Source organism: Branchiostoma lanceolatum, chromosome 16, assembly GCF_035083965.1.
Source record: "Branchiostoma lanceolatum isolate klBraLanc5 chromosome 16, klBraLanc5.hap2, whole genome shotgun sequence".
Taxonomy (NCBI): Eukaryota; Metazoa; Chordata; class Leptocardii; order Amphioxiformes; family Branchiostomatidae; genus Branchiostoma; species Branchiostoma lanceolatum.
In genome coordinates this window covers 9,766,533-9,778,654 of record NC_089737.1, presented here as the reverse complement: position 1 = coordinate 9,778,654, position 12,122 = coordinate 9,766,533, and the positions used below count along the sequence as shown (strand labels likewise).

The 12,122-nt window shown below is 43.3% G+C and overlaps 1 protein-coding gene across 10 annotated transcripts in view; it reads left to right on the top strand.

The window, feature by feature from the left end:
* Positions 1-10,375, top strand: part of LOC136422086 (SH3 and multiple ankyrin repeat domains protein 3-like) — a 105,577-nt gene extending 95,202 nt beyond the window's left edge. For all 10 annotated transcript variants that reach the window (XM_066409732.1, XM_066409731.1, XM_066409733.1 and 7 more), the window contains 2 exons: positions 5,274-5,444; positions 5,857-10,375. In XM_066409732.1, the coding sequence (XP_066265829.1) occupies positions 5,274-5,444; positions 5,857-8,297 (2,612 nt within the window). In that variant the 3' untranslated portion in view covers positions 8,298-10,375. The remainder of the gene's footprint in view (positions 1-5,273; positions 5,445-5,856) is intronic.
* Positions 10,376-12,122: the final 1,747 nt, after the last annotated feature.

Here is a 12,122-nt window from a genome sequence, read left to right as displayed (position 1 = left end):
GAATCACATAAGCATTCGTTGCAGCTGCTCCATTCTAACTAAGCCAGGCATTAACTTGCATTGAGATTCAGTCTTCTCAGTTTTCACCCAACCCCACAGGTAACTAAAACAAAATCCCGTCCACTATTCTTTCAATAATGGCTGCTGTAGACCAATTAGAATGAAGGGCGGAATCAAATTAATGTTTTGTCTCTTGACTGGCAAGCTGGCATAACTATTTTGTCTCTCAAGCTCTAAACATATCTTTGATAGTGAGTTTTAAGAAGGTAATTCTTTGCAAAACTTAAACTTTCCAATCTTCACATTTGTAGCAGTTTTGAATAATCAAGAGGGTTGGAGTTCAGAATGTCCTTCTATTGATAGAATTGTCCTTTTTCTTAAGGGCATTCTGTGTTCGGGGACTATTTCGAGCACACATGAGAACAATTTATTAAAAATGAAAGGAATCACTGCCTTTCAGCTCAGGATAATTCCAATCAAAAGCAGCCTTCACAATAAGCAGAGGTCACAGTTTCACATTAACTCTGAGATTTTAGAGAACAATGGAACAGCTGTGACCAAAAGCTGTTATAGTCCAATATGTATACATGTATGATGGCAAGGTGGTCTTGAGGTTAGGGATGATGACATACATGTGAAATCTAAAGGTTCTGGGTTTGAATCTTTAGCAGGCCCCTGTGTTGTGCCCTTGGGAAAGGCACTTAACAACACATATTTCGTCACTCAACTCAGGTGAAAATGAGCTCCTAGCTTCGATTAAGGACATCCTCTCTTCTTAATTTTCTTTGTTTTTGAGGCTACCAACTTCAACTTGTTAAAGATTCTGTAGCCTACACCGACTGTAAGGTTTGATCCACTCACACTGGGAAGGACCCCTATCTCGAATGAGACCTAAAGGAGGCCCCACGTTTGAGGAGAGCCACCCCTCAAGCACCTAAAGGTGGTTTACCGATTACGCGAAACAAACAAAACAAACATGTAAAGCACTCACTCTCGCTATGGTTTAGCAATAGCAATTCAAGACATCATCTACATGTAAGTCTTTCTACCGTGGCATCAATTAGTATCATAGCAACAGTGAAGCGGTCGTGCTTTCCCGAGACTTCTACACACACCTGTGTTTTATGGCAGTGCAATCCCCAGTCATGCCCAGCAGCCAGGATTGTCTGTCCTCTACTGTTGCCATGGCGATCACTGAATCAAACCGGTTGAGGTTCCATCTCCCAGAATACTATTTATAGACTTTCAAAAGCTTTGGAGAAATTTTTAAGCATGGTGGTTTGTTTTGAAGCTTGGTAGGCAAAAGTGGTATGGTTATGATAACAGCATATGCTTCACTGTTGTTGTTTTTGTCAAAGAACAAAACTGAGAAAACCACTACTGCATAAAGGTCTCAACACCTGCAGTGTGTAATAAAAACTACCCATTCTTATTGTATGCTTAATAGCTAAGTTCTTGTGGTGAAAATGGTTCTGTGCCAAATATGATCATGATCTGTGATTGTTCCAGCCAGACATACATTCTGTACTTTCCGGAAAGAAACCAGTAAAGCTGATTTAGAAACTGTTGCATCTTTAACCCAGATGTCGTGACAGTGTTGCGTCAAACAGTTGACTTCCAAGAAGACGATGCTATGAATGTTATAAAACATCCATAGATTCTTGTCATGAGCAACTATCAACATTCAAGATATGGAAGTAATTTATCGGGTTCAACTTTTCCAACTAGTCAAACCTGCCCTAGAAGACCACTCAGGGGACCAATGAAATCCTGTATTAAGTGAATATGTGGACAGGTGGTCACTGGTCGTGTCAATTCTTGTGTCAATGTGGAAAATTATCTGTTGTAAGGGCCCACCAAAAAGTGGTCACATTGGCCAGGTGGTCCTTATATAGAAGTGGTCACTTGTACAGGTTTGACTGTAGCTATTTGGGTTCAACTTTTGTAACGACTGTATATGTGATGTGTACCTCAGGGTTGCACACTTGGGCCACTACTGTGGAAGGTAGTTAAACTTAATGATTTGATATTATCTGGAATCTTTAAGATGATCATGAGTTGACATAGTTCCTGTACCTAACACATGCCTTTGTCAAATCACTGTCTAATGCTAGATGGTGGCAGCAATTATGGCCATTCCTGAGTCTTGTGGTAGCTTATTATTTGGTGCTTTGGTATGAAACATTTCGCACCTTTGGTGATAACCCAGATACTTTTACCTTAACAGAGGTGCTTATTATAGGGGACTTTGAAAGAACTAGGGCACCCAGAACTGTCATGTTGACACCTTTTTGGGTTAATAAGTACCTAAACATATTTCCTTGGCAATTAGTCCAGCTCTTTACATATATCTTTTACTAATATATAGTGACAGATGGTACTGTACAATAGGGTAGCAACTGGGGCACAACCATATAGCCGTGCCCCTTAATTACATGTACCTCTGTGAGTGGAGATATTGTTTGTGTGTGTGTGTGGGGCTGAAAAACAATTACATGTTTCTTGACACTGTGTTAGAAATGTACATTGTAGAGTAAAACAGCATGTGTGTCTGTGTGAGGATATTTGTGCAATTTGCAATGAAATGTTACTATTAATGTTAATGTTTCATGTTCTCCCAAGATGTACGCTACCTAATTTGCATGTTTGGGACAGGTTTCATCACACCTGTACCTCATTGTCTTGATTATGATAATGTATACTGTAAGTGTCTTTTCTTACACTCATGGTCTACTTTCAGTCAATTTAATGAAGTAAGACTGTCGTACAGGATAATATAAAAACACAGTGTGTCAGAGTTTTTAGGACAAAAGATAATAGCTTTTCTATCTGGAACAAAACATATTACCATAGGACTACAACCAATCTTCACCATTAAAAATGCTCCCCAGATTGATGATACCCTTCAGGCCAGGATTAGGAACTTTGACTGCACCTTGGCGACATCAAAAGTCTTCTATAATGCTACGAACCGGAGAACTGTTTCCAAACTTGGCCATGAATGTCGGTGTTACCACGGCTGGTATTTTGCTACAGCTGGGGAAGTACTCAGTAGGCCGTTTCAAATGGAATTATTGTTTCTGGAACTATGGTGGCAGACACTGTTGTCTTTCTGTTTCAATAAATGTAGGAGGTACAACACCAGTTGTCAATGGTGCTCTTTGTTTAGCAAAGGCATATATTAGAGTTGAAAAATTACATGCATATATGTGTATGTTGGCAAGTATAAATAGACTGTAAGATAATGAGTATTATGATTTAGAGTCGGCATTTGGACTAGTCACATGTGACAGTGTTCTCCATTGTTTGTCCGTCCTTTTCTTGTTACTTGCAATTAGCCTTCTGGCAAGAATCTATTTACGATAGAGGGTCTGCATGCCTTTTTCTGTTAGGCATAGTGAGCAATGTTAATCTAAGCATTTCCTGGATCCCCCCATGCAAACCCTCATAACACTTTGCTGTGGCCCAATATGGAGAGGGACATAAGTGTCTAGAGTTTTGTTGTACCCCTTTTTAGAGGGACGTTTTTGCACTTACTTGACAGACAGTAGCTGTAGTAAGTCGAGACCATAACAAGGTTCTTATTTTTACCACATATAAAGTTTAAATTTATCCCAGTCTTGGCCCATTGAAGCAGTGACAGTGATGCAACCCTTGGGGTCGGAATTATGGAGTGTCAAATATCCCCATAGTGGCACATCCCATCCCCTGCTACATTAGTGTAATAACTACCCACCCAGCTATAACCATATCAATTTCATAAAATACAGGGAATCATAATGCGGTTCTTCCCCATTGATGTGATAATTGTCAGCTAAGACAAAGGGTGGTATTCCCAGAACGATAATGAGTGAGAAGAAATTCCCTATCAAGTATATGATCTGCAGTATCAGGAGTGTTGCTACATTTGGAATCTAGCCGCCCTAGAGGCCTACCACTCCAGCAACAGCTGTGTAAGACTGACTAGAGTTACAGTGAGGTACATGCACACAGAAACCATTGATATGTGCAGGGCCATGATGTAGACGGTCGGGTTAGGGATTGTTTCTCGTGAAAACGTACGATTCCGTTTCGCCGGGATGCATCATCTTCCCTCAACAAGGACGCTCGTCTGTTGAAAGGTATGGAGGTGAAAAATGAGGGGAATACGCGATAGAGTTATCAGGGACCTTGACAGTACAGCCACTGTTTATCAGATTTGTCTGCTATGTATGGGAGTAGGCATACATTCCTGCATGTCCGTGTGTACGTTCACAAAATAGCTTCGTCGAGTTTTCAGATATTTTTTTGTGTGTGTGGTGAAAATTTTGCTATATGTTATATCTCATTTGTTGTGATTTCATGTACATGACTGCAACGTGTAAGTTTGAATAGTTAGACAAATATAACTTGTGAAAGAATATTCAATTACATGATTTATAATGCTGTGTAATTTAGCGAAATCACTTATAGGTCTTCTCTTAATTAGTTCTTTCCTTTATAGAATTGATTATATTACTTGATTAAGAAAAGGGACTGTTAAGCAAAATGCTAAACAATAATGTCAATTTTTGTTGAAGATAATTCAAGATTTAACCTTCTCCCTGCTGCCTAACCCCATAATGAATAAAGTTTTGGTGCCAGGTAGCTATCTTAGCAGGCAGAAGGCCAATGCTAGCAATATGACGGAATCCAGAAGTATTACTACATGTATTAGCGTTATCCTACTGGTGGTGTTGACAATACATCTAGGGTTGTACAAGTGACTACTGTACTGTTTACATTACACAAAAGATTAGCCCACAAGTAGGACAGTTAAAGGCTGAACCATGTCATTCTACCAACTGTTTTGTCAAGGCCATTATTACTTCCTTTTGCTGTACTCATTTCTTTGTTTATTGTTTTTTTTGGTTTGTTTGTTTTGCATAACCCGTAAACCGCCTTTAGGCATAACACGCCAGCTCCAGTTTTGTACAGTAGGTACATGTATAACTATAAGCTCTGTAAGTCCAGACTGTGAGGTTTCATCCACTCACACCGGGAAATGATGGCATCACACTCTTTTTGATAAGTGGGGTAGAGAGAAGAGTGAGGAAATAGGTGAAATTGCCCTCCCCAAGGGCACAACATTGGGGCCTGCTAGGGATTCAAACCCAGAACCTTTAGATTTTAAATCAACAACCCTAACCATAAGACCACCTTGCCACCTTTTTGTATACTGTGTAAAGTTGATGGTGTTAACTTTTTATTTGTATAAAAAATGCTAACAGTATTCCATTCTTCTCGTTACACAGATCTGGAAAACTTGCAGTCCCAGCTAGCACGAAGAGGGTCGTTAAACAACATGGAGGGCACACGCACGGCTACGCTGCGGTCGCGACCGTCCAGCAAGAGAGTGACCACGGCAGAGCTAGAAGACTTATTCCAACGTCAAGACTCGGACTACCAGTCTCCAAGAGCACTAGGTGAGCTGTGGTACTGTTGATCTTGTAATGTTCGCGGTGGTTTTATTTCCACAGTGCCTCTCCACTGCAAAATAATGCCTCTGTGAATATATGTATATGTGCTACAGTATTGTTTCTACCATGAACACTGCAAAGGCCTCCTTTCTGCTCCTACGTCACATCACCGTAAGAATTAATGAATTTACAGTAATTGAGATGTCTTCTACATGACAATCTGTTACCCTATTCCATCAATTGTGTCTGTATGTTGTTGTGTTCAACAGTACTACAATACCTTAGATACTCATCATCATTTTCACATATCATAACTGACATTCTGGTGTTTTTATTAAAACATTTGCAAGCCTGGATACGGGTAAGCAGTTACTTGTTGTGATACTCATGCATTGTATCTGTTTCTTGTTTTATTCAGGTATCCAGCCCAGTGACTCTATGTCAGAGTACCAGTCCCCTCGGAGCATGGGAGTCGGAAAAGCCGTGCCAGTACCGACCGTACCGCGGGGAAAAGCAGTGCCGGTACCGGTGGTCCCCAATGTCGGGATGCCCCCTCTGCCTCCGAAACAGAGGCCACAGAGTGCGAGAGAGAAGATAGCAACACCCCGAGCCGCCCCAGAGGTTGAAGACACCACAGTTGGAAACATTGTCGTGGAGAAAATAAGAAAGGACTCGATAAGTTCTAGTACGGACTCGAATAGTTTGTCAAACGCATCAGATTCCCTCTCTGCGCCGTCTACGCCAACCACACCAAATTACAGCGAGATCACGGTGTCGTTTGACTCTTCGGTACGGAGAAAACTCGTTCCCCCTCCCAAACCCTCGCACCCGCCACCCCCTCCGCCACGCACCGTGTCGTCGTCATTCCGATCAGATGCTATAGAATCGAAAGCAACGACGCTGCCCGCGTCGTATCAAGATCCCAACCTGCACCATCAAATCAAGATGGCGATCTTGAACCGACAGGACAGTACGCAGAGTTTGCACGTACCACAGGAACAGCGTCGCGTTCCCGACATGATGAGAAGTAATTCTGTGGGCGGCATCGAGCCCCAAGAAGTGGGAAACCAAAGAGCGGCATTACAACGGCGAGTCCATTCGGTGACATTCGACGGGACGTATCAGGTTAGAGAAATTGACGTGTACGATGACGGACAGAACGAACGGTCGTACAGTGCAGGAGAGTATCAGACACCGAACGTAAACGCGAGTGATAGACATGTTCGGAGGGTAGAAGGGCAGGTGAAGAGTTCGGTAGAGAGAGGGCCGATTGTACGCAGGGATGTCAGCAGGACTGAGCGCGTGGAGCAGAGTCCCCGAACGAGGACCAAGAGAGAGAACCTGAAAGCGGCAGAACAGTTGAGAGAGAAGCTAGAGAGAACGGAGCATAGAGAGGAAGCAGAAACCGAGTCAGACTCGGAGGAAGGAAAGACGGGATTGGCGCTGGAGCTCGCCAGAGCCGTTAAGGCACGAAAGCAGAAAGAGAAGTCAAACGTTAGAGACCAAAGGCAAGAAGGGAATGCAAGTCCTAAGCAGGTGGAACCGATGAAGAAGAAAGAGATAGCAAATAAGCTTGAGGCTCATTTACAGAGACATACTAGTACGGATGCACTCCCTCCAGCCCAGTCCACCAGCCCTGTGGTACAGAACAAAGTCGGAGCGTACAGAGCTCAGGTTGTCGTTAACCACTCCACTGACGATCTCAGGAGAAGTCCTGGAGCTGTGCAGCACCCTGATTCGCCCAGAAGTCGGCAGCCCATATCGATGTACGAGCAGGAGGGATACAGCCCCGAGTCCAGTTCACCATTGGCCATGGCACTCGCTGCCAGGGCCAGATACGAGAGGTCTTCAAACGAGCACTTGGATCAGGTGGAGGGGGCCACCGGCGACGCAGTGTATGAGGAAAGGGCGGCCCACTTAACACCCATACGGGACTGGTACTTTGAAAATGAAGAGTACGTCGACATGAGTCCAGACATGAACTATGACACAGATCTTGCCCTAGCTCTGGAGAAACGCAGGTCGGAGATAGGGGAACTGGAGGGCGTTCCCGCGTACAATGTCGGAATCGAAGAGAAGATCGAGAGACACCGCCAGGCAGCAACAAGAGGGGAGCAGTCCAACTCCAACGCAGCGCTGATCCAAGCGATGGCTGCTAGGAGGGCGCGCATGGCTGGAGGTGAAGTGGACAGTAACGACGACCTTCCCTTGCCCTTTGACCTCCCACCCCCAGTCATGCCAGAGGAGTTGCTGGCGGCAGCTGAAGGGTTAACATTTGACGAACCACTCCCCCCTCCGCCCGAGTTTTCCGAGAGCGATCAGAAAACGAGCTATTCTAGCCCGGCTCACGACACGCATGCTTACTACACCTCAGATTATGGAACTTACACCCCGAATGGACACCGGATGGAAGGGCGGGGGTACGCGGGCCCAGAGCGTATTTATGACAAACCAATGCGATACCCTCGTGACGAGGAACACAGCGTCGACTCGGGGCACGCCGAAGGTTCTGGCGACACTGATCCTATGACCTTTGACCCTCACTGTGAAACTATCAGCACCATCTCGACAGTGTCCTCCATGTCGACCCTTTCCACGTTTTCCAGCGACAGCGGATTCGATCCGCACCCCACGCTGCGTACAAAACCCCCCACCCCTCCCAAACCACCTCAGCACAAGGTGGAGAAACGACGCGTATCCTTTGGGCCCAAACCGTCGTCCCCGCACGACAGACCGTCGCACGGGAAAATGTCCAGCTTTTCTAGTGGGGGATCGAGAGAAGCGACTCCAACAAATGAGTTAAATCAGGACACTAGAGGACACGGTTTCTATACATCGGGTTTCCATTCGGAGGCATAAAACTCTTCCCCAATGACTTCCCTTTCTTAGAAAAAGATTCGAACAATTACCATACCCTTTCTAGTCTCAAACATATCTTGTGGGTGGAATAGACTTATTAGTGATACCTTGATATCTCTCGATGCCCACGTCATATTGCTGTAAAGCGGAGTAAAAGCCCCCAAGTATAGAAGTGTTTCGAGGGACCTCTATATTAATGGTGCCTAATTATGTAAATGTACATGGTTTACAAGGTTTGATTTTTCACTTATACCTGCTAATACTTTCCAAATAACTGTACTATAAACATATAGACAGAAGAGACTGTCACTGCCACAGGAATAAGATCTTAATACTTTCTACCTTGTTCTCAGCAAACTGTGAAAATTAGAGGCTAACAGAGCTCACGGCTTGATAACTAAACGGTATAGCTACAGTTTTGTATACTGTACTTACATTATACGTGTATGCAGGCAATACAAGCTGCCGCGCTTTCAAGATGGCCGCCATGTGCCTGCTCACACACTATTACAGGCAGGCTATGAATCAGCAGCGCAATGTGATGCTAGGTTTCCTACTTCAGTGTGAATTTTCTGTGCCACTTGGACAGTTCTTAACCTCCTCCCTGCAAATGTTACTGTTTCGCACCAAATTTGTGTTGGTTATAGGGTGAAGCAGCAGGGAGAAGGTTAAACTGACTACTGACAGGTATTCTTCAGTGTCATCTTTATAGGAAGAAGAGAGACTATAAGATGTCCTGTCATTGTCAGCACAGAAATGCAAGCGGCACAGAAGCTCTTCTGAACATGGGTTTTTGTACTATGTTCCAGTCGGCCATAATTGCCATGGTAACAGAGGCAGGTGGCAGCCATCTTGAAATACGAGAATGCGGTGACATTGATGCCAGTCGATCTCCTGTACCATTGTGTTTCATTAAGACTCGGTAGTGTTGGATAAAGCACATGTCAGTCTAGGGCAGGGATGTAGTAGAACATATCTTGCCATACCAAAGAGTACCGTAGTAGTATCTCAATGTTATATCGTATCAGTGTCCAGCATATCTATAGAAATTGCTGAAATAACAGCATTTCACTTGTACATGTTAGAAAGATGTTTCAGAGGATTGAGTTGTTTTCTTTATCTTATTTTGCTTTACAAAAGTCTCAAGTTATTAACAAGTTGCATGCCTACAAACGTTATGTTGCAGACAACTTGTGGTGCATTTCATAGTCACAGTGTTTGTTGGTGTTACGCCTACATGTCAACTTCTATAAACTATGCAGAAATACTCTGATGCATGGTCGCAGTAGAGGTAGCAAACAGCAAAAGAAATGATGTGTTGCAACTAGAGTTATTTTCTAAAACTCGACCAGTTCTAAGAAAAATCAGGAACTCACTTGAAGAGCATGTATACTTGTCACTGAAGAATCATGGGATGTATACTGAATTGTCCAATGAAAGGATGGCAAAGAACTGTCCAATCACAAAGGACTTGAGACTGGCCAATCAGAGATGAGCAAGGAATTATTGGCCAATCAGGAAAGAATGTATTGGGTGATTATAGATGGTGAATATGAATAATTAAGAGAAAGTGTAAACCTTTGTATGGGATAAAATAGTACTAGTGCTGTGCACTTTGGCTTCAAAGGTAGCACAAATCATAAATTTAAGACAAAAAAATTAGAACAAACATTTGTACAAACATAATTAAGAACTCAATAAAGTTCAGATGACAATAAGGCAAAAGTTTTCCGTTTTGCACCTGTACATAGATTCAACTCTATTTATCAACACTTTTGTTCTTGCTAAGACGAGTGCCCCTACTTAACTTAAGTACACTCTTAAGTAATGCAACTCATATTGCATATAGGACATGCGTTTCTGTTAACATTGTGAGATAATTGTATGATACTTAATATCCATATAGTGTATTTTTCACAAAAAGTCAACTGAGGGTGTTTTGACCAGACTGCTCACATGGATTGTGCTTTTGTCCCGTTGTTTGTATATTAGGAGGAATCTTTTCTCAGCTCTGCTTAACACTACTAGATGCAGTGTACAGAGGGTCTATTTTACTGAATAAAAGGAGTTGACTTGAATGCTTTGGTACCTCTTGTGTTGAAGTGCGTTATTTTTATCAAACTTTAGTTGAGATAGTTATTTTCACTGTGGAAAAAGTTGGAGTAGAGATGAAACATATTTCAAAAACTTGAAAAAGACTTTATCAGCTCAGGAAAACTAGCAGAAATTCACATTTTACGTAGAAGTAGCCTTTAGGATATACAACTAGAGTTCCACGACCTCATACCTTTGCTAAATGATTTTTGACTGACGTATCACATGTTTCTCATCAAGGACATTATGTTCTCATCGATTATCAATCATACCAGTTGATCATCTTTTCTACCAAATGACAGAAGTTGTCCAAAGTCTTCTTGAGTTATGCTGGTCATTTACATACACAGATACAAACGCTACCCAAAACATAACCTTCTTGGCAAAGGTAATGATCACAGACTTGCCTGTCTAAATCGCGCCCCTAGCGGCCGGCCCGACAATTACCGCCCCCACCCAGCCAGAGATTGTGTAAACGTAGGCTAATAACAGTCCAGACGTTCAGGAGGCGAGACCAAAACTGCTATCATTGCATTGAGTTTAGGAAACACTGAAAACTGACAGTGACACATTATCTATGACTATGGATTACATTGGGACCAGCAAAAACTATCATACAAGGAACCGTTCAGGGAGGAAGGAAGAGGTAACGGAATAGATGTGAGGATGATAGCAGATAATAGACAGGCATGACAGGAAGTGAAACATTGATAAAACCAGAAAATCGAGAAGGCTGGAGACAACTGTTTGCTTGATCTTTGGTGGTGCCCGAGCGTTACAATAGTTAAACTAAGGATAGATGAGAACTGAATCGAGTTTGTTTCACTTGTAGTGTTTCACATGAAGCGTCAGGAGACACGTCCAAAATTACGTGTCTGTCTGAAGTTATTAGTTTTTAGGAAAATCAATAATTCGCGAGCATCAGGAACTGATGCATAGCGGCTACAGACATGCGTAGCTAGGTCACGCCAGGTTTGTCTACTCTCGGCGTAGACCCTCCAGTCTATTCTGGTGATCCCCTGCCCTTGGAGTTTGTTGAAGATCTGGTCTTCCCATCTACCTCTAGGGCGACCTCTTGGGCGTTTCCATGCCGGGTTGGCTTCCGATGAAATCAGTTTGATGACGTCCTGAGTAGGAACCGCCCTGGAGACGTGACCAAGGAAGATCATCTGTTGCTTGGCGATTTTATAGCTAACCGGCAGTTGGTCAGTTCTGCGACGGACTGTTACGTTGGAAATGAAGTCATCCCATCAGATGCCTTCAATCTTTCTCAAGCACTGAGAGTCGAAGGCATCTAGTTTGTGTGCTAGTGCCTGTGTAAGGGTCAATGTCTCAGCGCCGTACAAGAGGACTGATAGGATAGGACCAGAGTTTATCAATACGTGTGTAACTTGGTCGATCTTGAGAGGTGTTTACAGCGCCACACACGATCCAAAGAGGCAAAAGCTGCTGAGGCTATTACCAATCTTCGCTTTATGTCTTGTTCGGACTTACAGTCTGGTGTGATGAGACTTCACTTTTAGGAAAATGAAAGTTAAAACTTTGATGCAATAAAAACTTGAATCGCCAGACTGCACACCTTCTGTGCTCTAGATTATTTTGCACTTATACCTAATCATCTCAACTGGGCACTCCTGAGCTGCGATACCTTCACCCTTCACTATGCGGCGCTTCAGCATGGACCTGTCACGGTCAGGTGCAGCCCGATTGTGACAGTGGATGGAGGTCAGC